Source organism: Spermophilus citellus, assembly GCF_964194105.1.
Source record: "Spermophilus citellus genome assembly, chromosome: 8".
Classification (NCBI taxonomy): Eukaryota; Metazoa; Chordata; class Mammalia; order Rodentia; family Sciuridae; genus Spermophilus; species Spermophilus citellus.
This window is the reverse complement of record NC_138189.1, coordinates 155391188-155418044: the sequence shown is the minus strand read 5'-3', so window position 1 is coordinate 155418044 and position 26857 is coordinate 155391188. Positions and strand designations below refer to the sequence as shown.

Below are 26857 nucleotides of genomic sequence, written 5' to 3'. Positions count from 1 at the left end.
GTGGTCGGCTCACAAACCCGGTGGGTCCTACCCTCTGTCAACTGCTGAGAGCTCTGCAGGGGGAGGAAGGCTGCAGAACTCCTGTGAGCAGCCTGGGCCTTGCTGGATGTGGCTGACCGGTCGGCCAACGTGGCTGTCTTGAGAGGCAAACTGATCATCACAGAGACCAGCTGTCGCAGTGTGAACTGAGGTTGATGGGATTCGGGGATGAGCTTTAGGGAACTCTTGTGGCTGCCAGGTGGACCTTGGTCTGCCCAGGTGGACCTTGGTCTGCAGAGGGCACCGGTCTCTTGTGCACCTCTCCCTGAGAACAAGATGTGACCCGGCATGTGATTGGCTAGAATCCCAGATGGAAGTCATCCATTCGCATATGTCAAAATCTGCCTGAATCAGAAGGTGGCTCCCTGGCTCGCCTGCGGAAGGGGCCAGCAAGGCTCATGGCCTCCCGCGCCTGGCACCAGGCTCTTTCCTGGGCTGCGGGAGGCCTCCCATTGCCCCCTCTCCCTCGCAGGCTCCTTCCAGTGCCCTGGCTGCTGCGGTCGGCCTGTGCACTTCTCCTCCTGTTGGAGGCTGGCAGCACTCACAGGTGCCCGAGGGGACAGAGGACACCGGTAGAGAAAGTAACAGGGAGAACAGAAACCTGGCTGGGAATCCATCTAAGGAGTTACCAGGCGAGGGAGGGGCCGCCCCAGCAGCGAGAGGACCGGAAAAGAGGAGTGGACGAGGAGGGGCTCAACTGGGAGGCCCAGGCGTGGAGAGAACCGAGTCCCCTACCTCCCCAGGGAGTTCGCCAAGTGTGACAGAAGCCATCCAGGCCTCCTGAGTGAGGCCGGGTGTGATCCTACCTGTGTGTTCAAGGGACACAGCCTGCAGGGGGAGGGACCAGTTTGGGGGCCACTTCAGAAGCCTGAGCAGCGGGCAGCCATGCTGAATGGAGCCCTGGAGGGAAGCCCTGTGGGCCCTGGGAGTGGCCCTGGGTGCCCTCCAGCAGAGGGAGGGTGAGGAGCAGGGCCGGCACCTCACGGCTGTCCCGAGGCCCCTCTCAGCCCTCTGCCTCTCCTAAGAATGAACCCGCTGCGTGTTCCTGCACAGCGAGGAGGGCGGGACTCCAGCTGTGACCCTGGCACAGGACTTCAGGCCTAAGCAAAGCCCCTCCGCGGGTTCCAGGTGGTCGTGAGGGGTGGGGTGAGGCCCGGGAGGAAGCGGGCAGAGCAGGGAGAGCAGGGGCAGGACCACCCGTTTGTCGAGCCCCCAGAGGCTTTGAGTCGTGTGTCTATGGCTGTCACACGGACGGTCCCCGTGAGAAGAGAACCAGGGCTCAGGACACAGCAGTGTGCCAGCAGGGTCATTGGCTGTCCCCTCTTGTCTTTTATAAGAGACAATGGAAAGAAGTGTCTCAAAATGACTCACACACACCTGACTTGGCACTTACTAAAACGCTAGTGACTCGTAGAATTTTAAAAACCAGTGATCAAGCAGAAAAGTGGACCGTGAGGTCCAAAACGCGGGGTCAGAGACGGCGGGATTTTGCACGGGCGCTGGCGGTGGGCAGCCGCAGAGCCTGGTTTCCCAGCTGGCCTGCCACCAGGGTCTGGAGATGCCGTTCTGCAGGAGGCCCAGCCTCCTTCCCTCCCTTCCCTGTCATGGAGGCTGCCGAGGAAGAGAGCTGCACTGCCCCTTCCAGGACCAGGAGCAGGCGCTGGGGGTGCGCCTGGAGGAGAGTCGGGCTGGAGTCACGGTCATGGCGTCCGGAGGGTGCTCCTGCAGGAGAGGGTCACCGGTGGCTGAAGCTGCAGAGCCGTGGAGGCCGCTCAGGGGACAGTGGAGACTGCTGGATACTCAGGAAGGTCATCTCCAAGAGCTGCAGGAGGAGTCTCACGCCTGCAGAGGTGAAGGGCCACTGTGCGTGGGGTCCTGTGAAGTCCGATGGGCTGGGCAGGTGCGTGGCGGGGATCAGGAAGTCTGGTTCTAGTTCCCAGGCCTGGGGTGTCCCTGTGGCTCCGGCTCCAGGCTCACTGTCCCAACACCGTGAATTTCCCTTCAGCGGTCATCGTGGTTTGTGGGCCAGGCCTCAGGGGTAGAGAGGAGGGTGTGGGGCTAGACCAGGTTCAGCCGCTCAGAGGCGCCCAGGCCAAGGGCGGCCCGCGCAGGGTCCTGCCACCGGGTGGCAGCAGAGGCATCGGGGTGAGTAGATTAGCCTGGTCCTGACTTCTGGGGGATTCTGGGACAAATGTGCTCTCTGCTGCGCTTCTGGGCTCCCTGCTGGGGGGGCCCCTGCACCCTCCCCACGGCCGTGGGACCTGGAGGCCCAGCCTGCTCCTCTGCCTGCCCAGTAGGGGAGGGGCCTTTCCCTCCCACCTGAACCTCTGCCGGGTCAGTCACAGAACCAGGACAGTGCTGAAGGGCCCTGGTGCCCTGGTGCTCTGCCCATGCCAGCCGCTGTGTGCTGCCGTGGCTTTAGGAAGTGCCACCAGGGTGGGTGAGGTCCCGAGGAAGCAACCCCATTTCCTGAAGGGTCTGAGAGGCCTCGGGGATGGTGGTGACATGAGGGAGGGTGGTCGTCTGAGACCCGCTCTGCTTGGCTCCGCTGTGCTCCTGACAGGTGGTGGTGGTTTTAACTCCAAATATCTCACGTCAGCCGTGCGAACACCGGGCCTCCGCTTCAGAGGTTGTCTTACAGCATCCAAGTCTGAATCCATAGATGGGTCCCCAGCATGTGTTCTCGAGGGCTTCGTCACCAGCAGCACAGGCCAAGCGGAGGTCTTCCTGCCTGTCCGAGTGACGAGCAGGGGGCTCACCCGGCTCTCACTTCAACGGCTGGAGTCCCTGAGTGCTTGGGGGTACTGGTGGGGTGCCACGGTCAGTGCTGGGCAGTCACAGGTGCTCTCATCTCCCATGGAACTTCCCGTGGATGTAAGAGTGGATTCCCACATCCCCCTGGAAGTGCGTGCACGTCTTCAGGGTGTGTGCTCGGCAGAGGCTGAGAGCAGGCCCGGGAGGCCACAGGGTCTTGGGAGGCTGCGCTGGGAGCCAAGCCAGAGAGCAGATGTCAAAGGAGGGCAGGTGCTCCGAGAAGAGGAGGAAGCAGCCTTCAGAGCAGGCAAGTGGTTCCGGGCCAGGGGGTGGCCGGGGAGGACCACGTGCCAAGGGGAGCTGAAGCCCGGGAGGTGGGGACGGGGAGGCAGAGGCCCCTTTGGTCGCGGCGACCCGTCCACCTGGAGACGCCTGGGCGGGATGCAGGGCTGACGGCCTGGTGGGTGCGTGCTACTGTAACTGTTTTGGGTGCTTCTCCTTGGAAGCTGCAGGAGCTGGTGAGGACCTGCCCTTTTCCTCTCTGCGTCCACTCTTTCCCTGGTGGGTCTCCAGGTGCTGCCTGAGCCTGTGGCAGGGCTGTGCAGTAAAACTGAGCTCCTCGGATGAGGTCAGGAGTGCACAGACTCCACTGTCACCTCCCCCTCAGGGCAAATATTTATGTGGAACGAGGTACAGAGTTTAACCAGCAGAGCAGAGGGGCACACTCTCCGTAGCAACAGGAGCGTTTGTGTATTCACAGTTGGTCTGGAGGGCCCGGCAGGGAGAAGCCAAGACTGGAATTCCCTGTGGCCTGGAGTATTTATAACAGCGCCAGCTCAGCCTTGGCCCTATTTGGGAATATGCGGGAGGGAGCCCGATCTCAGAACTCAAGGGCACTGGAGTCAGGTGGTGGTGCTGAGCTTGGGTGGCCTGGGAGAGGCGGTAGAGGAGCTTGTGCAGAGCGGGGCCTGCCTGGCAGGATCGTCCTCGGTCTGTGCACCCCATGTGGAAGAGGCTGCAGCCACGGGAGCCACAGCTGGGAACGCAGTGCTGCCTTCCCGCAGGTCTCTGGGAAGGGAAGCTCGGTGGGAGTTCAACACCGGAGGGCCAGGCCCTGCACCTGGAGGCCACGGCGGCAGGGACTTCCGTGTGGCCCTCCCGGGAGGGCCGGAGCGCCAGGTGATACACACATTCCGTGACCTGAAGCTGAGCTGGTGCCCAGTCACCTGGTACTCTGAACCCTTCGAAACGCGCACAGTCCACGGCCCAGGCACAAGGCCTTTGTTTGCATTCACCAAATACAGCACGATTGAATACCTACTGTGTGCTCCTCCCGGCTGGGGACGCTGCGGGAAGGCTGGTCCCTCCAGGTGACCTGCAGCAGGAGACCCTGCTCATGGCCCCTGGGTGTTGGGCCATGCTGGAGGCGAGTCCAGCCCCCTCGGTGGGGAAGTTCTACAGGTGAGGGAGGCAGTCCACCAGGGCCCAGATGGAGGACGGGATTCCAGGCAGGGTCTCCTCCTGCCTCCTCCTCAGTGCCCTTTGCAGGCTCTTCCTCCTGGTAGGGAATCTGGCTCCTCCCGATTCTGACCCCAGTCTTCTGCATCACCCAGACAGGACTCTAGCAGCCTGTCATCTCTGCCCCAGACCGTCCACCCGAGGGACTGTGGCTCAGTCACCCACCCCAGGTCCCTGTCTCGGGCTCCGCCTCCCTCTCTGGTTGTCCTCATCGCTGACCTCAGCTAGAGGCTCTGCCGACACAGTGGTCCCTGGTCCTGAGCCACTCCTGCTCCAGCCACCCCCTGTGAGGCGCTTCCCTGGGGAGGCTGCTGTCCCTCTCCCAGCATCTGCTCACCCCTGTCACCCCTCCCAGTCTGGACGGCTCCTGCCGCTCACTGGCCTCTGCCTGGCTCTCTCCCCCGAGACCTGCTCACAGACAGGGTCCCTCCAGTGACTTCGGTGTTGCTGGTGCTGATTCCCACAGGGCCGGGGCTGCATGGACTCCCCTCCACTCTCCTGCCTCCACTTGGCCTCCACTGGCCCCGGGGGAGACCCACTGGCTCTGTCCCTCCTCAGGAAAGCTTGTCTGGCTCCCCCGCTGGGCTGGGTCCCCTCCTACATGCAGCCTGTCTGGAAGATCTCACCCAGGGGGCAGAGTTGATGGAGAAGGCCGGAGAGGCTGAGGCCACGAAAGACTCTCGCCACTTGCACTTCCTGAGAGGACCCGGGAAGCGCGGCCCTGGAGGCGAGAACCTTGACCTGCCGCGTGTTGGGGAACAGCATGGGACGGCTAGTGGGTTCATTCTGGAACACAGAGGCTCCCCGGCGCCTGGGTGGACTTTGTGTGGGGGAAGCGGCTGGGGTATGAGTGAGTAGGGGGCAAGGGACGTGGACTCGGGATGGGTGGATGCTCGCAGGAGGAGAGCTGGAGGGCAGGTGACCGTCACCTGAGGACTCACCAGCTGGGGTTGGGGGCATTCTCCCCGCTCAGGGCCCCGTGCCAACACCTGCAGAGAACAGCCATGGCGCTCTGCCCCGCGATGCTGCAGGGCAGCCCCTGCTGGCCGTCCCACCCTGGAGGTGGAGGTGTCCTGAGCAGGTGCCCTTCTGCCTGGCCCTGCGGTTCGGTTTCACAGGGAAAGCGCGGCATCTTCCTCAGCAGACGTGGCTGGACCTGGGACTCACGAGCCCATTCTCCCGTGCTGTGAGCCGAGGTCTCCTGCTTTCACGCAGCGTGAACCTGGCCCCGTCACCCATCTCACCTGAAGGCCCAGAGGACACCGTACCCTGCCCACACCAGCCGTGGGTCTTTGCTGGGTGGTTTTCTCTCTGGAGGTATTTCAGTTGCCATAGCAGTCTCCGCTGTGGAGGCCGGGGCCGCGGAGCCCAGTGCCTGGGGAGCCTCCACTGCCCAGCCCAGTGCCCAGGGACATCTGCGTGACATGAAACCAGGTCCCCACAGTAAGCAGAGGACATTGGTGGGTCCACAGCAGGGCAGTTGGGCAACTTGAGTGAGTGGACACCAACCAAGCTGCTCACTGAGTTTGTGCTGATGCCTCTTTTCCTGGTGACAGCCCAGGCTGCGTTTGCCCACCAGTGAGGACAGCAGCCAGCGCAGGACGACCAGGCTGATGTGACTATGTCCGGGACCCGCCGTGCCTCCTGCCCTTCGGCTCTCACAGGGGATGTGCTGGCAGCAGACGTCCTCAGGCGAGGCAGCTGCCCCATGCAGCGCCCAGTGGCTTCACGTGGTAGCCCTGACCCCCTGGTGAGGCGGGGGGGGGTCAGGCATCCTGGTGGGTCAGCTGGGAGGTCACCACCCATTGGGCCTGTGGTCACATGGATGAGAGAGGATGGTGGTGGCTTCTCTCGAGGCGTGGGGATGCAGCTGTTCCACCAGCAGGACTCTAACACGATGGGAAGACACCAGGAAAAGCAGGATGTGCCCAGCCTGGGCACCGCAGAGCTCATGGCCATCTAGGCAGATGGGAGGAAGGGGCCCTCCTTCTAGAAGTTTCCACAGGAACACCGAGGGGGTCCAGATGCACGACTTAAGATGCCCGTCCTGCTGTCAGGGTCGGTTCATTCTCCACGTAAGCCCTAACATTGAAGCTTGGCGGGAAAGGCTGACATCCAACAAGCAGGGCCCAGTCGTGCGTTGGCAGCTCCGGCTCCGTCTCAGCCCGGCCGACCGTGGCTGGGGAGCTCAGGGTGTCTCGTTCTTTCTGGGACCCCGTTTTAGAATCTGACACCCAAAATGGAGAGAGCAGCTCTTGAGGCCTTTGAGAGGGAGCCAGGCCTGCTCAGCTCCCGGGGGAGGCGCGCAGGCTCCGCCGAGCGAACACCATGCTCCAGGGTCCTCGATGTTCTTTAGACCTCACTCAGAATTGGTGCGTTTCATGTCCTCTGTGGAACTGCCAGGCTTTGAACCCCGGGGAAGTGATTGTGGAATGTGTTGGTCTCTCAACTCCATTCCAGCGTTTCGAATCCCAGACGTGTACGGTTTTAGCGGATTGTTCTCTCACCTGGCGAGTTGGAGAGGACACTGGGAACGTTCTGAGAGTGAACTCAGAACAAGGCTCCCTGTTTTCCTGTAGGAATCAGTGTGGAAGTAGGAGGTGCATCCAGGCCTGGACGTCCGGTCCAGCAGCTTGAGTGGACAGTCATGCTGTTGCACTGTTAGCTGGGCTGCTTCCGTGAAGTCAGAGCCCAGGACTTTGAATCACGCATTCTCCCTGGTTTCTGGGTTCTCTCCAGGTGAGCACTGGCTGGTGTTTTGGGTGTTGGGAGAGGTTCTGTCGAGCGTGGCTTCAGGTCAGGTTAGTTTATCTTCAAGCAGAACTCTGTGAGCCGAGTTCCTGGACCATGCATCTCTGTGTCTTGTTCTTCTGCTGCCTGCTGTGGACATGGCCACCTCAGCACACGTGTGGACGGGGCGGCCCAGCAGGGTTCCCTGTGTAAGCAGACACTCAGCAGCTGCAGCCCTGCTCTGCAGGCTCGGGGCTGATGGACGTGGTGCTTTTCCCATGTGGTGTCTTCTGCCAAGCGTGTCCACGTCCACAGCTCTGCTCTGAAGTGCAGTGAAGAGGGGACCTGGCTCCAGGTCCCCTGTGCATCCTCCTGCCTGGGGAAAGCCCTGAGCTGTCTGCTGCAGCAGGCATCTCGGGGAGGACTCCACTTGCCACATGCTGACTGCTCCTTCTCTAGTGTTGGAACTTGGTGAGGTAGCTCTTGAACTGGCTTGAAACAGTTTTTCTTACTAAATGTCTGAGATTAAACCTTGAACTTTACGAAACAAGGGGATATTTGTACTCGTAATCATGTGTTGTGAATTAAGTCCAATTGACTCTCTACACGATTCTCAAATTTCATTCCACAAACACTGGTGATGTGGTGAGAACACAGACACAACATGGCAACGCATCACAAACAGAGTATTAATCTTACCACGCAGCTGTTATTGCTGATCACAGAGATTGGTAGATATGTCAGACTTCCATCACTGTGACCAAAATACCTGACGTGAACAACTCAGAGGAGGAAAAGTTTACTTGGGGCTCGTACTTTCAGAGGGTCAGTCCATGGTCAGCCGACTCCACTGCTCTGGGCCTGAGGTGAGGCAGCAGGTTGTGGCGGGGGGACGTGGTGGAAGAGAGTGGCTTAGCTCATGTGGCCAGAAGTAGAGAGTGAGGAAGGGACAGATGTGGTCCCCAAGGGCACACCCCAAAGGAGCCACTCCTAGTGCTAGGCCTCACCTCCTACACGTTCCACTTCCCAGTAGACCAGTCCCTATGGACCCCTCAGCAGATGAACCCACCGTGAGGTCAGAGCCCTCGGGACTCAGTCACTGACCAGTGGTCCCACCTGTGGATGCTGCTGCACCAGGGACAGTCCAGATCCAAACCAGAGAGCAGAGGTTTAGTTATGGGTCAGCCAGCACACTCTTCATCAGGACCAGTACGGCCCCTCCAGTGGGAGCTGGGTCTCTTCCAGCGATGCTGAGTACCACCTGTGACTTACCAAGTGCTTTGTTACTTCTAAGAGTGTGCTCACCCTGGAACAGATTATCATTATCCCATTTTTATAAGGAAGAAAACTTGAACTCAGCAGTTGAGTAATTTTCCTGAAATTTATAGATTGAAAGTGGTACAGCCAGGATTCAAACCCAGAATCCACAAAGTCCACAGTCTTTTTTTTTTTATTTTTAATTTTGAGACAGGGTCTTGCTAAGTTAGCCAGGCTGGCCTTGAGCTTGCCATCCTCCTGCCCCAGCCTCCCGAGTCTCTGTGATGACAGGTGTGTGCTCCAGTGCCTGGCCATTCTTCCTTTAGGTTGGATCCCTCACAGGGAAGAATCAACATGCAAAGAAAGAAAACAAGGCTGTCCCCCAACGGCGTAGCTGACAGGTGTCTGGGAGCTCCCCGCAGCTGAGTGCAAGGCAGAGGGACCTCCCTCTTAACCCGCACCCTTGGGTCTAAGCACATCATTTATTTTCTGCTCAATTGTCGGGTCAGTTCTTCCAGACAGCTGGGAGGTTGGAGAGGAACGGCTGTCCTCCTGCGCTGGTCTGACTTGCTGCCCCAGGGCACACTCTGCGGTCCTGTGGCTCTGCTTCTTTCACAGGAGCCAGCCCCTCAAAACCCTCTGCTGAAGACCTTGCCACGTTGTCTGCGTGGGCAGCGGTGGCTGTTTGTCCATTTCCCACTGCCTGGCACAGGTAGGGCAGGTGCTCAGGAGGTGATGGCTGATGGCTGGACTCATCAACGACTGAAGACAGGGTCCTCATAGACCAAAGCCAGGACATGATCAGCTTCAGGGAGGAAACTGAAACTCCACAGGACTGAACCTTCTCCATCCAGAATGTTCCTCTGAAAGTCAGGCATCACTGAGAGTCGTGCACACTGCATAGAGTGCATGCCCTGACCACAGTGACTCCTGCGGTGCCTCCACGGTTCACAAGCACATCTGAAGTTGACGAGCACATGGGACTCCTGGGACTCCGGGGGACGGCCAGGGGTCACCAACCAGAAGACCAAAGACAGCAGGTCACTGGGTACTGGTGGGTTCCGTGGAGAATCAGTGATCCTGAACTCCTTCGACCTTGTGATGACTCTTCCCGAACAAAGCTAGACTTTGGAAAGGACTGATCCATACAGAAGTGAAAGAAAGCCTGTGCTCCTGTGGCTTCCTCACCATCCCAGTGCACAAGGCCTGGTTCCCAGTCTCTGCTTTCATGGTGCTAAGCACATGGGAAGTGTGTCCCCAACAGGGGTAGGAGCTGTGGAGGAGGTGTGTCCCCTACCCAGGGTCAGAGCTGTACAGGACGTGTTCCCCCACTGGGAGTCTGAGCTGTGCAGGAGGTGTGCCCCCAACCCAGCCACTGAGCTGTACAGGAGGTGTGTACCCACCAGGGGTCTGAGCTGTGCAGGAGGTGTGCACCCACCAGGGGTCTGAGCTGTGGAGGAGGTGTGTACCCTACCCAGGGTCAGAGCTGTACAGGACGTGTTCCCCCACTGGGAGTCTGAGCTGTGCAAGACATGTGTCCCCACCTGGGGTCTGAGCTGTGCAGGAGGTGTGCCCTCCACCTGGGGTCTGAGTTGTGAAGGAGGTGTGTCCCAACCTGGGGTCTGAGCTGTGCAGGAGGTATGCCCGCCACCTGGGGTCTGAGCTGTGCAGGAGGTGTGTCCCCACCTGGGGTCTGAGCTGTGGAGGAGGTGTGCCCTCCACCTAAGGTCTGAGATGTGCAGGAGGTGTGTCACCACCTTGGGTCTGAGCTGTGGAGGAGGTGTGTCCAACCAGGGTCTGAGCTGTGCAGGAGGTGTGTCCCCACCTGGGGTCTGAGCTGTGCAGGAGGTGTGTCCCCACCTGGAGTCTGAGCTGTGCAGGAGGTGTGGCCCACCTGGGGTCTGAGATGTGCAGGAGGTGTGCCCCCACCTGGGGTCTGAGCTGTGCAGGAGGTGTGTCCCCACAAGGGTTCTGAGCTGTGCAGGAGGTGTGTCCCCACCAGGGGTCTGAGCAGTGCAGGAGGTGTGTCCACCTGGGGTATGAGCTGTGCAGAAGGTGTGTCCAACCTGGGGTCTCAGCTGTACAGGAGGTGTGTCCCCACCTGGGGTCTGAGCTGTGCAGGAGGTGTGTCCACCTGGGGTATGAGCTGTGGAGGAGGTGTGTCCCCACAAGGGTTCTGAGCTGTGCAGGAGGTGTGTCCCCACCAGGGGTCTGAGCAGTGCAGGAGGTGTGCCCTCACCTGGGGTCTGAGCTGTGCAGAAGGTGTGTCCCCACATGGGGTCTGAGCTGAGCAGGAGGTGTGTCCCCCCCTGGGGTCTGTGCTGTGCAGGAGGTGTGCCCCCACCTGGGGTCTGAGCTGTGCAGGAGGTGTGTAGGACCAGGGGTCTGAGCTGTACAGGAGGTGTGCCCCACCTGGGGTATGAGCTGTGGAGGAGGTGTGCCCCACCTGGGGTCTGAGCTGTGCAGGAGGTGTATACAACCTGGGGTATGAGCTGTGGAGGAGGTGTGCCCTCCACCTAGGGTCTGAGCTGTGGAGGAGGTGTCCCTTCCACCTGGGGTCTTAGCTGTGCAGAAGGTGTGCTCCACCTGGGGTCTCAGCTGTACAGGAGGTGTGTCCCCACCTGGGGTCTGAGCTGTGCAGGAGGTGTGTCTACCTGGGGTATGAGCTGTGGAGGACGTGTGCCCTCCACCTGGGGTCTGAGCTGTGCAGGAGGTGTGTCCCCACCTGGGGTCTGAGCTGTGGAGGAGGTGTGTCCAACCTGGGGTCTGAGCTGTGGAGGAGGTGTGCCCTCCACCTGGGGTCTGAGCTGTGGAGGAGGTGTCCCTTCCACCTGGGGTCTTAGCTGTGCAGAAGGTATGCCCCACCTGGGGTCTCAGCTGTACAGGAGGTGTGTCCCCACCTGGGGTCTGAGCTGCACAGGAGGTGTGTCCCCACCTGGGGTCTGAGCTGCACAGGAGGTGTGTCCCCACCAGGGGTCTGAGCTGTACAGGAGGTATGTCCCCACCTGGGGTCTGAATTGTACAGCAGGTGTACCCCCACCTGGGGTCTCAGCTGTGGAGGAGATGTGTCCCCAACTGGGGTCTGAGCTGTGGAGGAGGTGTGCCCTCCACCTGGCGTCTTAGCTCTGGAGGAGGTTTGCCCTCCATCTGGGGTCTGAACTGTGCAGGAGGTTTGCCACATCTGGGGTTTGAGCTGTGCAGGAGGTTTGCCGGCCACCTGGGGTCTGAGCTGTGCAGGAGGTGTGTCCCCACCTGGGGTCTGAGCTGTGGAGGAGGTGTGCCCTCCACCTAAGGTCTGAGCTGTGCAGGAGGTGTGTCCAACCTGGGGTCTGAGCTGTGCAGGAGGTGTGTTCCCACCTGGGGTCTGATCTGTGCAGGAGGTGTTTCCCCACCAGGGGTCTGAGCTGTGCAGGAGGTGTGTTCCCACCTGGGGTCTGAGCTGTGCAGGAGGTGTGCCCCACCTGGGGTCTGATCTGTGCAGGAGGTGTATCCTCACCTGGGGTCTGAGCTGTGCAGGAGGTGTGTTCCCACCTGGGGTCTGAGCTGTGCAGGAGGTGTGCCCCCACCAGGGGTCTGAGCTGTGGAGGAGGTGTGTTCCCACCTGGAGTCTGAGCTGTGCAGGAGGTGTGCCCCCACCAGGGGTCTGAGCTGTGGAGGAGGTGTGTCCCCATTGGGGTCTGAGCTGTGGAGGAGGTGTGCCCCCACCTGGGATCTGAGCTTTGGAGGAGGTGTGTCCCCACTAGGGGTCTGAGCTGTGCAGGAGGTGTGCCCTTCTCCTGGGTTCTGAGCTGTGCGGGAGGTGTGCCCCCACCTGTGGTCTGATCTGTGGTGGAGGTGTGCCCCCAGCAGGTGTCTGAGCTATGCAGGAGGTGTACCCTCCACCTGGGGTCTGAGCTGTATAGGAGGTGTGTCCCCACCTGGAGTCCAAGTTGTACAGGAGGTGTGTCCCCACCTGGGGTCTGAGCTGTGCAGGAGGTGTGTACCCACCTGGGGTCTGAACTGTACAGCAGGTGTACCCCCACCTGCGGTCTCAGCTGTGGAGGAGATGTGTCCCCAACAGGGGTCTGAGCTCTGGAGGAGGTGTGCCCTCCACCTGGCGTCTTAGCTCTGGAGGAGGTTTGCCCTCCATCTGGGGTCTGAACTGTGCAGGAGGTTTGCCACATCTGGGGTCTGAGCTGTGCAGGAGGTGTGCCCGCCACCTGGGGTCTGAGCTGTGCAGGAGGTGTGTCCCCACCTGGGGTCTGAGCTGTGGAGGAGGTGTGCCCTCCACCTAAGGTCTGAGCTGTGCAGGAGGTGTGTCTTCACCTGGGGTCTGAGCTGTGCAGAAGGTGTGTCCAACCTGGGGTCTGAGCTGTGCAGGAGGTGTGTCCCCACCAGGGGTCTGAGCTGTGCAGGAGGTGTGTTCCCACCTGGGGTCTGATCTGTGCAGGAGGTGTGTCCTCACCTGGGGTCTGAGCTGTGCAGGAGGTGTGTTCCCACCTGGGGTCTGAGCTGTGCAGGAGGTGTGCCCCCACCAGGGGTCTGAGCTATGGAGGAGGTGTGTCCCCACCTGGGGTCTGAGCTGTGCAGGAGGTGTGCCCCCACCAGGGGTCTGAGCTGTGGAGGAGGTGTGTCCCCATTGGGGTCTGAGCTGTGGAGGAGGTGTGCCCCCACCTGGGATCTGAGCTTTGGAGGAGGTGTGTCCCCACTAGGGGTCTGAGCTGTGCAGGAGGTGTGCCCTCCTCCTGGGGTCTGAGCTGTGCAGGAGGTGTGCCCCCACCTGTGGTCTGATCTGTGGTGGAGGTGTGCCCCCAGCAGGTGTCTGAGCTATGTAGGAGGTGTACCCTCCACCTGGGGTCTGAGCTGTACAGGAGGTGTGTCCCCACCTGGGGTCTGAGCTGTGCAGAAGTTGTGCCCCATCTGGGGTCTGAGCTGTACAGGAGGTGTGTCCTCCACCAGGGGACTGAGGTGTGCAGGAGGTGTGTCCCACCTGGGATCTGAGCTGTGCAGGAGTTGTGCCCTCCCTGGGTTCTGAGTTGTGCAGGAGGTGTGCCGCACCTGGGGTCTGATCTGTTGGGGAGGTGTGTCCCCCTGGGATCTGAGCTGTGCAGGAGGTTTGCCCCCCCCCCCCCCGGATTCTGAGCTGTGCAGGAGGTGTGCCGCACCTGGGGTCTGATCTGTTGGGGAGGTGTGTCCCCTCCAGGGAACTGAGCTGTGCAGGAGGTGTTTCTCTACCTGAGGTCTGTGCTGTGCAGGAGGTGTGCCCCCACCTGTGGTCTGATCTGTGGTGGAGGTGTGCCCCCAGCAGGTGTCTGAGCTATGTAGGAGGTGTACCCTCCACCTGGGGTCTGAGCTGTACAGGAGGTGTGTCCCCACCTGGGGTCTGAGCTGTGCAGAAGTTGTGCCCCATCTGGGGTCTGAGCTGTACAGGAGGTGTGTCCTCCACCAGGGGACTGAGGTGTGCAGGAGGTGTGTCCCACCTGGGATCTGAGCTGTGCAGGAGTTGTGCCCTCCCTGGGTTCTGAGTTGTGCAGGAGGTGTGCCGCACCTGGGGTCTGATCTGTTGGGGAGGTGTGTCCCCCTGGGATCTGAGCTGTGCAGGAGGTTTGCCCCCCCCCCCCCCGGATTCTGAGCTGTGCAGGAGGTGTGCCGCACCTGGGGTCTGATCTGTTGGGGAGGTGTGTCCCCTCCAGGGAACTGAGCTGTGCAGGAGGTGTTTCTCTACCTGAGGTCTGTGCTGTGCAGGAGGTGTGCCCCCATCTTGTTCTGAGGCAGCCCTAGTGCCTTGCTGAGGGAGCACTCTTGCAACAGGGGACGCTAGCACACTCTCCAGGTCTTCTGCTGAGGTGGGCAGCTCCCTTCTGCTGGTGCAGACTAGCATGCAGCTACTCGCCCGGGCGCATGGGAGGAGGAGGGCAGCCGACATCTGCAAGGCACCTCCCAGCTGCTGGCCCTGTCTCAGCACCTGCCTGTCTCAGCTCACTGAGCCTCAGGATGGACGTATGAGGGTGGTGTGATGATGGACCCACTTCATAGAGGGGGGAGCTGAGGATGGTTTGTGGCCCACAGTCGCACAAGAGTAACAATGACACTGTGGCCAAAGTACCCGACAAGGACAACTCAGAGGAGGAGAAGTTCATTTGGTGCTCATGGTTTCAGAGGTTGACTCCATGGCTGTGGGGCAAGGTGAGGGTTTGGAGGAGGAAGATTGCTTAGGTAATGGCGGGGTCAGGATGCAGAGAAAGAGAGGAAGGGGCCTCATGGCCCCCGTGGTGCTCCTCCTCTGGCCATGGCCACCCAGTCAGTCCATGTGAACCAGGACAGACAGATTAGGCTGTAGTTCTCATGATCAAGTCATCCCACCTCTGAGGAGTCCTGCATTGACAGGAGTCTCTGAGGACACCACAGGTGAAGACCGTAACATTGCACCCAGCTCCCAAAGCTCCTGTCCATCTCACAGCGCAAAAGGCGCTGAGTCTCTTCCAGAGTCGCATGGTCCTGAGAGTTTCAGCACCACCCCAAGGCCAAGTCCAAAGTCTCCTCTGAGACCCAAGGCCAGCTTTCTTTCTGTGAACCCCTGAAAAGGTCAAGGCAAGTCCAATATCCCCAGTATCAGAGGCCTGGGGGGGAGAGGCAGAGTGATGGGGCCCAGCTCAGCTCCCCGTTCCCGCAGCCGGGGTTGGGAAGTCTTAAACACCTGGGCTTTATTTCCCTCGTCTGTAAGGATGAAGGTCAGCACGCATCCAAGATGACCCTAGGTGCTCTGCTCCTGTGTCGCCTCCAGCCCTCCTGCACCCTCACAGCTACTGGAGGTGGCCTGGCAGATGGGGAGGGAGGGCCCCAGCGAGGGCCTGTCAGGAGGAGGGCCCAGGCTGACCTGGGCCTTGCCCAGGCACCCCCCACTTCTGTGGAGAAAGGCACCAGCGTGAGTTCACCTTCCTTCCATCACGACCTGGCTGCCAGAGCCCCAACTTCTGGCACGCTGTGCCTGCTTCCTGGTCTCAGTGGTCCTGGGCGCTGTCTTGGGCCTCCTCAGCTCAGAAGGCTGGGGTCTGCTAGCTGCTCTGAGTCCCCACAGACTCCCTGGAGTCAGACATTGGTTTCCAGGTCTGCTGGGGAGGGGGCTATGTGAGGAATGCAGGTGGGACCTGAGTGTGCTCCTCCTGAGGGGTGATGGTCCTTGCGGTTCTAGTGTTGGTGTCTCCTGCTGTGCACACCCAATCCGGCCCTGAATGAAGTCCACCCTTGCCGGGGGCTCGAGGACCCAGAGAGGCAGGGCTCTGTGCAGGCAGGTGTGAGGGAGGGAAAGGGGTGAGGCAAACGGGGCTGGTGGCCCCACCCTGCAGCCGTCACCCCGTGGCAGAGGGACGCCCTGGGAGCCCCGCACTCATTTTCATGGCTCTGCCCACTCAGAAAGGCACTGTTCAGCCGAATGTTTCCTCCAGAGTGAGGTAACTTGGCTAAAGGGCAGAAATGGCTTCACACACAACTCCCTGGAGTTTGAGGGCCGGTCCCATGGTGCCCTCCAGCCACCAAATCTACCTCGACTTAAAGTGTGTTTCTCCAAGGTGACACTTTGAACCCGCTTGACACATCTGTAAGAAGGGTTTCAGGGTACTCACCAGCAGTGGTGAGGCCTGGACACATTGACTTGGGGTCAGGGTACCTGTAGTGGGGGCCAGGAGAGCTCTGCTCTGTAGGGTCACCTGCAGGTGTGCTGACTTGGGGTCAGGGTACCTGTAGTGGGGGCCAGGAGAGCTCTGCTGCACAGGGTCACCTGCAGGTGTGCTGACTTGGGGACAGGGTACCTGTAGTGGGGGCCAGGAGAGCTCTGCTCTGTAGGGTCACCTGCAGGTGTGCTGACTTGGGGTCAGGGTACCTGTAGTGGGGGCCAGGAGAGCTCTGCTGTGTAGGGTCACCTGCAGGTGTGCTGACTTGGGGACAGGGTACCTGTAGTGGGGGCCAGGAGAGCTCTGCTGTGTAGGGTCACCTGCAGGTGTGCTGACTTGGGGACAGGGTACCTGTAGTGGGGGACCAGGAGAGCTCTGCTGTGTAGGGTCACCTGCAGGTGTGCTGACTTGGGGACAGGGTACCTGTAGTGGGGGCCAGGAGAGCTCTGCTCTGTAGGGTCACCTGCAGGTGTGCTGACTTGGGGTCAGGGTACCTGTAGTGGGGGCCAGGAGAGCTCTGCTGCACAGGGTCACCTGCAGGTGTGCTGACTTGGGGACAGGGTACCTGTAGTGGGGGCCAGGAGAGCTCTGCTGCACAGGGTCACCTGCAGGTGTGCTGACTTGGGGACAGGGTACCTGTAGTGGGGGCCAGGAGAGCTGTGCTGCACAGGGTCACCTGCAGGTGTGCTGACTTGGGGTCAGGGTACCTGTAGTGGGGGACCAGGAGAGCTCTGCTGCACAGGGTCACCTGCAGGTGTGCTGACTTGGGGACAGGGTACCTGTAGTGGGGGGCCAGGAGAGCTCTGCTGCAGAGGGTCACCTGCAGGTGTGCTGACTTGGGGTCAGGGTACCTGTAGTGGGGGCCAGGAGAGCTCTGCTGCACAGGGTCACCTGCAGGTGTGCTGACTTGGGGACAGGGTACCTGTAGTGGGGGGCCAGGAGAGCTCTGCTGCAGAGGGTCACCTGCAGGTGTGCTGACTTGGGGTCAGGGTACCTGTAGTGGGGGCCAGGAGAGCTCTGCTGCACAGGGTCACCTGCAGGTGTGCTGACTTGGGGTCAGGGTACCTGTAGTGGGGGCCAGGAGAGCTCTGCTGCACAGGGTCACCTGCAGGTGTGCTGACTTGGGGTCAGGGTACCTGTAGTGGGGGGCCAGGAGAGCTCTGCTGCACAGGGTCACCTGCAGGTGTGCTGACTTGGGGACAGGGTACCTGTAGTGGGGGCCAGGAGAGCTCTGCTGCACAGGGTCACCTGCAGGTGTGCTGACTTGGGGACAGGGTACCTGTAGTGGGGGGCCAGGAGAGCTCTGCTGCACAGGGTCACCTGCAGGTGTGCTGACTTGGGGTCAGGGTACCTGTAGTGGGGGCCAGGAGAGCTCTGCTGCACAGGGTCACCTGCAGGTGTGCTGACTTGGGGTCAGGGTACCTGTAGTGGGGGCCAGGAGAGCTCTGCTGCAGAGGGTCACCTGCAGGTGTGCTGACTTGGGGACAGGGTACCTGTAGTGGGGGCCAGGAGAGCTCTGCTGCACAGGGTCACCTGCAGGTGTGCTGACTTGGGGACAGGGTACCTGTAGTGGGGGCCAGGAGAGCTCTGCTGCAGAGGGTCACCTGCAGGTGTGCTGACTTGGGGTCAGGGTACCTGTAGTGGGGGCCAGGAGAGCTCTGCTGCAGAGGGTCACCTGCAGGTGTGCTGACTTGGGGACAGGGTACCTGTAGTGGGGGGCCAGGAGAGCTCTGCTGCAGAGGGTCACCTGCAGGTGTGCTGACTTGGGGTCAGGGTACCTGTAGTGGGGGGCCAGGAGAGCTCTGCTGCAGAGGGTCACCTGCAGGTGTGCTGACTTGGGGTCAGGGTACCTGTAGTGGGGGGCCAGGAGAGCTCTGCTGCAGAGGGTCACCTGCAGGTGTGCTGACTTGGGGTCAGGGTACCTGTAGTGGGGGCCAGGAGAGCTCTGCTGCACAGGGTCACCTGCAGGTGTGCTGACTTGGGGACAGGGTACCTGTAGTGGGGGCCAGGAGAGCTCTGCTGCACAGGGTCACCTGCAGGTGTGCTGACTTGGGGACAGGGTACCTGTAGTGGGGGCCAGGAGAGCTCTGCTGCACAGGGTCACCTGCAGGTGTGCTGACTTGGGGACAGGGTACCTGTAGTGGGGGCCAGGAGAGCTCTGCTGCACAGGGTCACCTGCAGGTGTGCTGACTTGGGGACAGGGTACCTGTAGTGGGGGGCCAGGAGAGCTCTGCTGCAGAGGGTCACCTGCAGGTGTGCTGACTTGGGGACAGGGTACCTGTAGTGGGGGCCAGGAGAGCTCTGCTGCACAGGGTCACCTGCAGGTGTGCTGACTTGGGGACAGGGTACCTGTAGTGGGGGCCAGGAGAGCTCTGCTGCACAGGGTCACCTGCATGTGTGCTGACTTGGGGTCAGGGTACCTGTAGTGGGGGCCAGGAGAGCTCTGCTGCAGAGGGTCACCTGCAGGTGTGCTGACTTGGGGTCAGGGTACCTGTAGTGGGGGGCCAGGAGAGCTCTGTTGCACAGGGTCACCTGCAGGTGTGCTGACTTGGGGTCAGGGTACCTGTAGTGAGGGCCAGGAGAGCTCTGCTGCAGAGGGTCACCTGCAGGTGTGCTGACTTGGGGTCAGGGTACCTGTAGTGGGGGCCAGGAGAGCTCTGCTGCACAGGGTCACCTGCAGGTGTGCTGACTTGGGGACAGGGTACCTGTAGTGGGGGGCCAGGAGAGCTCTGCTGCACAGGGTCACCTGCAGGTGTGCTGACTTGGGGTCAGGGTACCTGTAGTGGGGGGCCAGGAGAGCTCTGTTGCACAGGGTCACCTGCAGGTGTGCTGACTTGGGGACAGGGTACCTGTAGTGGGGGCCAGGAGAGCTCTGCTGCACAGGGTCACCTGCAGGTGTGCTGACTTGGGGTCAGGGTACCTGTAGTGGGGGGCCAGGAGAGCTCTGCTGCACAGGGTCACCTGCAGGTGTGCTGACTTGGGGACAGGGTACCTGTAGTGGGGGCCAGGAGAGCTCTGCTGCACAGGGTCACCTGCAGGTGTGCTGACTTGGGGACAGGGTACCTGTAGTGGGGGCCAGGAGAGCTCTGCTGCACAGGGTCACCTGCAGGTGTGCTGACTTGGGGACAGGGTACCTGTAGTGGGGACCAGGAGAGCTCTGCTGCAGAGGGTCACCTGCAGGTGTGCTGACTTGGGGTCAGGGTACCTGTAGTGGGGGCCAGGAGAGCTCTGCTGCAGAGGGTCACCTGCAGGTGTGCTGACTTGGGGTCAGGGTACCTGTAGTGGGGGCCAGGAGAGCTCTGCTGCAGAGGGTCACCTGCAGGTGTGCTGACTTGGGGTCAGGGTACCTGTAGTGGGGGCCAGGAGAGCTCTGCTGCACAGGGTCACCTGCAGGTGTGCTGACTTGGGGACAGGGTACCTGTAGTGGGGGCCAGGAGAGCTCTGCTGCAGAGGGTCACCTGCAGGTGTGCTGACTTGGGGACAGGGTACCTGTAGTGGGGGCCAGGAGAGCTCTGCTGCAGAGGGTCACCTGCAGGTGTGCTGACTTGGGGTCAGGGTACCTGTAGTGGGGGCCAGGAGAGCTCTGCTGCACAGGGTCACCTGCAGGTGTGCTGACTTGGGGACAGGGTACCTGTAGTGGGGGCCAGGAGAGCTCTGCTGCAGAGGGTCACCTGCAGGTGTGCTGACTTGGGGACAGGGTACCTGTAGTGGGGGGCCAGGAGAGCTCTGCTGCAGAGGGTCACCTGCAGGTGTGCTGACTTGGGGTCAGGGTACCTGTAGTGGGGGCCAGGAGAGCTCTGCTGCACAGGGTCACCTGCAGGTGTGCTGACTTGGGGACAGGGTACCTGTAGTGGGGGGCCAGGAGAGCTCTGCTGCACAGGGTCACCTGCAGGTGTGCTGACTTGGGGACAGGGTACCTGTAGTGGGGGCCAGGAGAGCTCTGCTGCACAGGGTCACCTGCAGGTGTGCTGACTTGGGGTCAGGGTACCTGTAGTGGGGGCCAGGAGAGCTCTGCTCTGTAGGGTCACCTGCAGGTGTGCTGACTTGGGGACAGGGTACCTGTAGTGGGGGGCCAGGAGAGCTCTGTTGCACAGGGTCACCTGCAGGTGTGCTGACTTGGGGACAGGGTACCTGTAGTGGGGGCCAGGAGAGCTCTGCTGCACAGGGTCACCTGCAGGTGTGCTGACTTGGGGACAGGGTACCTGTAGTGGGGGCCAGGAGAGCTCTGCTGCAGAGGGTCACCTGCAGGTGTGCTGACTTGGGGACAGGGTACCTGTAGTGGGGGGCCAGGAGAGCTCTGCTGCAGAGGGTCACCTGCAGGTGTGCTGACTTGGGGTCAGGGTACCTGTAGTGGGGGGCCAGGAGAGCTCTGCTGCACAGGGTCACCTGCAGGTGTGCTGACTTGGGGTCAGGGTACCTGTAGTGGGGGCCAGGAGCACTCTGCTGGGCAGGGTCCCCTGCAGTGTTTTTCCTTTTACCATGTCAGGATCAAAGATACAGACCTGGGATACTTGCTGTCCGCCCTGCACCTCACCCGCTGGTTACTGAGGTCTAACCCTAAATTTAACTTCTGAGGTCTGCTGAGAGCCAGTCTGCGTCCCAATATTACCCTCCGTGGGCCGGAGAGCAAGTGTGGAAGGAAGAGCCATCTCTGCCATTTCACACACTTGGCACACAACCAGTTTCTGCTCTTGGTCTTGCCCTGCCCTCACCTAGGAGACATATGAGGGTGGTCAACCTGATTGTTCCCAACAGTCCCAAGCCAAGTAGGTGGCAGGAACAGCGGCTGTGACAAGATCATGGTGAGCACTCGTTTAACCAAGGAGTGCCTGTTGTACACACGCCAGGCAAAGCCAGTGCAGAGAAACCAGGTGTAGAGACTCACCAATAGCAGCCTCTTCCTGGTCCCTGGGGCCACTGCCCTTTGTGGTCACCACTGCCCTCTCTGGTCACTTGCTTCTCTCTGCTGAGTCTCCTGGCTCTCTTCTTGCCCTTTGCCTTCTCTGCACTCCCTCTGGGTGAAGGGGGTTGACCCACCAAAGAGACAGAGAGCTGTGGATTTTTCTTACTCGGAAAAGAGAGCTGTCTTTGCAGATTTAATTAAGGTAAGGGAATTAAGTGATGAGATCCTGAACTATGCAGGTGGACCTAAACCCAGCCCAGGATGACAGAGGCCACTCAGGGGGAGGAAGGCAGAAGCAGATTGGCCCCCAGCCTCAAGGGCCAGCAGCCGTGCCAAGCCTTGGTGGTGGCCCTCTAGAGCCGCAAGAGAATGAGGGTTTGCAATGGAAACAGCTGATTTGTGGTTATTTGTTCCAGTGTTCACAGCACAGGAGGGAATCTCAGATCTCTGCCTCCATCAGGTGGAGGACTCCTGGATTTCCTTTGCCAGCCCTGGCTTCCTAGAGCACCCTGCTCACCCACTCACTGCCCTTTTGCAGTGCTGAGCCGGTCTTTCCCAGAGCCAGGCAGGTGTTCTCCTGTGGGCTGGAACCTTCTCTCCTTCTCGGCTCCTGTCTTCCCAGCTCAGGTGTTCGAGAGGCAGTACCAGGTTCCCTGAAACAGCCCCAGTCCTGCCCCAGGTGCCCACCACTTCAATTCACCTGCGTCTTCTGCGCTTACCTAACTTCCTCCCTCGGACCTGTGCACCTCCCCAGGGCCATGTGCCCCACCTGGACCAGGGCAAGGCAGAGCAGGCGTTCAGCGAGCCCCAACAGACTCTGGAACACATGCAGGGCAGCAGAGGCTGGTGCAGTGCTCCTCAGTGCCAGCAGGCGTGTCACTAGAGGGTGTCACCAGGGAGGCTGCCCAGGCTGCTTGCCCAGGTGTGATTTTACCTGAGCCTGCCCCTCTGTGGACACAGCTGACCTTGGGGAGTAGCCAGCTGTGGTTGTAGGCTTAAAGCCTCTACCTAGAAACAATAGGGGTCCTGAGAGCAGGTGAATGTGCAGGGGGCCAGGGATTTCCCCTGAGAGAACCTGCTGTCAGGAGTGAGGAGAAAGAGCGATTGTGAGAGCAGATCGAGCAGAGGTGCCATGAAAATAAAGGGAAAGAAAATCTGTGGGCCCACGTCCAGCGAGGGGAACCGTCCAGTGAGGAGAACTGTTCGTCTTGTGCCCAGAGTGGAAAGGGTTTCCTTTTGTTTATTAACAAATAGCCAAAAATTTTCTGACAAAGCAAAAAATAACTTCAAGTATAAATTTAATAGGGAAGGCAACAAACAGAACAAACAGAGGACGAAGCTGAGAGTATGGGGACGTACCACCATAATGAAAATGTTCACATCTTGCTCCGTGGAAATGTTAACCTGCCATGCGAATTTCCGTTTTATAAAGGGGTTCAGAAAAATCCTTACATCTTCAAGCTTCCCAACATCTCTGACTTACTAGGGGACAGCGTTTCTACCCGCAGAGAGTGCTGGAATAAAGTTGTCTTTGTTCCCTTTGGTCCGTGTGGAGTGGTTGAGAAATCTTGGGGGAGGTTGGCAAAACCCAACTGGCACAAGCTCCCTCTGCCCCGCGCTGATCCAGGCTGCTTCCATGTTTGGAAATGGTCTCTGCGTTTCCACGTGAGGAATGTGAGGTCTGTGTGTGCAGGAGCTGGGGCAGGGCAGTGGAGGAGGGCTTGCAGGGTGAAGGGCGGAAAGACGCTGGGAGCCAGCAGAGGTGAGCGCTGGGCCTCTCCGGGGTGAACTGGTGTTGACTGCGTGCCAGGGAGGAAGCTCAGAGTACATTTTTTTTTTTTTGCCTCTAATCAGGAACTTTCCACTAGGCAAATACCAATCCTACTAGGTCATCAGAGGAGGGTGCAGGGCAGGGATTTCTACCCGGTATAGGTGTGTTTCCAGGGTGACCCACTGTCATCGTGGTGGGTTAGCCGAGGGGCATCTTCCTGCAGGGCACCAGGCGAGTGGTGGCCATTTGACTGACTTATGACAAGAGACTAGTATCTGCAGTTTCAGTGCTGAGTGAAGAAGACTCCAACAAAGAAAACTCACAACACTGGATCTTTTTGTAGAGACTGGCCCTAAAACTTATTTCTAAGGTTTGCAAATTTAACTTAAAGAAATCAGATTTTACTTATTCTTTCCTTGATCAAATACATAGGAAAAGGAGGACATTTTTATCAGTATAATCAAAGGTGTGACTTATTTCTAGAGACCCTAAAGCCTTTGCTGTGGGACCTGCCTCAGATCCTAAGGACCTGCACTAAGCCTTTTGCAGGAGGACTGGAAACTCGTGCTCATGGCCAGCCGATGCCTGCAGGCAGACTGGAAGCACACAGAGGCCAGACTGTGCTGGGGCAGTCCGTCCGTGACCCACATGCACCTCCACGAGGCTGGCCCAGGGGCCAGGCAGTCCCTGAGATGCCCACCATCCCCACCGCTCATCTGCCTCTGGTCCCCTGGACCAGATCTAGAGCATGGGCAGGTCCCAGGGAACCTCCTGGCCCCTGAGACCTGGCTCAGATCAGAGCAACTTCCATTTGGCCCGGCCCGTGGCGGCCCAGGCGGGCCCCCAGCGTCCTCTGCTCTGCTCTGCTTTTGGATGTTCTCTGCGTCTCTGGAGCACTTATCTCTGTCAGGGTACAACCCCAGGCCCTACACAGCTTCTCTCCCTCTCCCACACCCTGTCTGCCCCTCAGCCTCCATACAGAGCAGTCACCAAGACAGGGTTGATGATGTCTTGTGAAAGCCTGAGCTGAGTCCGGGTCACGGGAGAGCTCAGTGGTGAACTCCAGAGGGCGGCGTGCGTGCGTGGGGCCTGCTGTGGGCCTGCTGGGCCCCGGGTCCTCCGGCTCTGCTCACCCCACCCGGCTTCTGCTGCCAGACTCCACTGTCAGCTCCCTGCTGGGCCATCCCAGCGCCGCCTGCTTCCCACCCCGACCCCAGCTCCCTGCTGGCTGCCTCATGCCTCCTTGAAGTTCAAGTTCAGGCCATTTTTTCTGTACATAAACCCATCCCAGGGCTCAGGGAAAAGGCCTTCCGTGTCCCAGACCACTCTGTTCAGTGGGGTCCCAGGGTTCACATGGAGAGAATCCTCACTCAGCATCTGCTGTGAGCGGGGCCCTCTGCGGGTCCTGGAAAGAGCCCCGTGGGTCCCAGTGGCCAGGGCCTGCCCCCAGGGATAGCATTCCAGACTGAGTAGGGTGCCAGGTGAAGGTGGAGGGACACTGCTGCCCTGGAGCAAACTGGCAGTCCCTGGAGAGGACAAGCAGGCCAGCCTGAGGGGCTCAGAGGACAGCAGGTCCATGCCGACCCTGGCTGCAGGATGAGAAAGGAAACGGAGAGAGGGTTTGATTGAGAATTCATCTGTCATGCTCCTCAGCGCCCTCCCGGTTGCTCCAGCCACCCCGCAGGCAGATCTTGCTGTGGACTCTGGGGAGAGGGTAAGGCAGACCCTCCCCCCCTCTGCACCTGCCAGCTCCCAGAGCAGGGCTCTCCTGTGTCTGCCTGGAGAAGGGAAGTTAGGGCCAGGACACCTGGTCAAGATCTGAGGAGCCCTGGGACTCGGGAAGGCCCGGGACTGCCTTCGTGTTTATGCAGAACCATGAGGGAGCCACTCCTTCCAGGTAGTGCACCAAAGCCAGTCCGCAGGCCTGGCCAGTGAGGCCCACTGGCTCCCTCCAGCAGGACACAGCCTGAGCATCAGGGGCTGTTTGTCTCAGGTTGTGCCACCAGGTAGATGTGGGTGAACAGACGGACGGGTCCCTGCATGCCTGCATCCCCAGGTCGGCTGGATGGGCAGCTCTTGCCTGCAGAGCTCTCTGCGACGGCTAATGGCAGAGTTAGGAGCTTTCTCATAGTAGGCACAGGCCTCTGTATCCAGTGACCTAAAATAGCAGTGATGATAGCTAGCCTTTGTGAGCACAGTCGATATGTTCCAGACAGTGCACTGTCCGCAGGGATTAACTAGTGAGTCAGAGCAACGTGGCCAGTACGATTGCTCCCATTTAATATTTCAGAAAACAGGGATGAGATGGTCTGCTGAGCCTCCGAGCTTCAGATCAGAGCTCTCTCACTCTCCACCTGCCTGCTGCCCATTCTCCTCTCCCTGCCTCCTCCTGCCCCTCTCTTCTGGGCCACAAAGTCCTAAGAAGGAGCCCCTGGTGACTGAGTGGACTCCGCAGCTCTGCTTTCCCTCTGATGCTGGGGCTTAGGAGCAAGGACCCTGGGTCCCCACACCAGCTAGAGAGCAAGCCCAGGGGAACTCCATCCAGGGCAGTTCCCAAGAACTATGCTGGATAGCCTCTGTACAGGAGGCCCATTGCTCAGCCTGGACAGTGGCCTCAGGGACTGGCCACCTTCTCAGGAAATCATGGGGGGATGGCATTCTTATAGAGTTTGTACAGCAGAGCCTCTGCAGGGGCACCTCTCGATTTGCTTGAGCTCCTGACGTACACCTCAACAGAAGGAGGTGTCTGTCACCATGGACTCAGCAGGAGCCTTTGAGCTTGGTGAGCGAGGGAGGGAGACACTAATCACAGGAGGTCTGGTTTCGGTGGACGTTGTGACATCTAGTGAACTCATCTTCAAGTAAGGTCAGTGGGTCCTGATGATGGGTGTCCAAAGCCTCTTGGGGCATTTCCTTGTTTGGCCTTGGAAGAATTTGCTCCTGGATCTCAGCCCACTCTTGACTTGAAAGACTGCAGACTTGGAACAAAGCAGCCAACTGAGAAACAGCCCAATGGAAACCGAAGCCAGAGGCCCCAGGAGGAGCTCACAGTGTGTTCTTCAAAGAAGGGGAAAGTGGCTGCAGGGTCAGGGTGAGGTCAGCGGAGGCCTGGAACGTGCCGAGGCCATCAGACCTTGGAGCTCCAACACACTGACCCTTGCAGAGGCCAAGGGTGCCCCGTGCAGGCTCCACCTCCCCCAGGTGCCGGCTGTGCCACTGGCCGCTCTGCTCCCCAGACTGTGTCCCAGTCCCCACACAGATGCCACCCCCTCCCAAGCTCAGTACGGAAAAGGAGTGACAGGTTCCCAAGATGCAGCCCAGGTCTGAGAGGACCACAGGACTGCCAGCCCTCTAGTGAAGTTCCTCACCGCGACAGCCAGGGCTTCAGGAAGGGAAGGGGCTGCACTGTGGCGGGTCTGCGGAAGTCATGCAGCAGCGGTGTCTCGACTCTCCAGGGCCAGGATGGAGGAGGAGGTGGAGGTTTTGTCACTGAAAGCTCCATCCTTGTCCCTGATATCAATTTAATAAGGAGGACATAGTTTTGAGAAAAAGGAAAAAGGTTGATTGCTTTCCTCTCAAAGCAGAGCTCAGGGAACTCTGTCCCCAGGCTGTGAGAAACTCACTTGTCAATTTGGGAAATAGTCACTTCCTAGATCTTCTGGGGACACCTCCTTCCTGTGGTGGCTGCGTGCTCAAGGACAGACAGCTCAGCCTAAGATGGAAGGAAGGACTGTCTCCCCAGTCCTGTGAGGGAGCAGGAGAGGTGCCCAAGCCTGTCGGAGCTGCTGGGTGGTGCTCAGAGCCCGAGGGGGACCACTGGGCTCCTGCTGGGAACCGGCAGCTGTTCCCAGCGCACCACACCACGGGGCCCAGGTGCCCCTCACTCGAGGTGGCTCTCAAAGTCAAAAGCAAACTTTTGCAGAGGCAAGACCAGGCCCCTGGAGCCGCCTGCCTGACCCCGAAGCCTAACAGAAACATGGGTCGTAAGTCCTGCTCTGGGCCTGGGGCCGAGTGTGGCCAAAAGCCAGCCACCCCACAGCGGGGTGGGGGGACAGGGCCAAGGTTCTGGTCCTTGCAGAGCCCAGGGACCCTAGCTGACATCCGCCCAGCATGACTCCAGGTCACCACTGTGTTCGTGTCCCACACAGGGACATTTCAGACTAAGTGCGCAGGGGAGAACTCTTCTCTCAGATACTTTTCTGATCCGTGGAAGTGAACTGCAAGGCCTGAGGTGCC

The 26857-nt window shown here is 60.0% G+C and overlaps 1 protein-coding gene across 3 annotated transcripts in view; it reads left to right on the top strand.

Moving 5' to 3' along the window:
* SYNPO2 (synaptopodin 2) overlaps nucleotides 1-26857 on the top strand; it is a 162912-nt gene that overhangs the window by 38596 nt on the left and 97459 nt on the right. Inside the window, exon 1 of one of the 3 annotated variants that reach the window (XM_081304017.1) lies at nucleotides 1629-1889. The exons of the other annotated variants lie outside the window; for them this stretch is intronic. Coding sequence (XP_081160143.1) covers nucleotides 1644-1889 — 246 coding nt within the window. The 5' untranslated portion in view covers nucleotides 1629-1643. Of the gene's footprint in view, nucleotides 1-1628; nucleotides 1890-26857 lie in introns of those variants that run through there. 3 annotated transcript variants of the gene reach the window in all.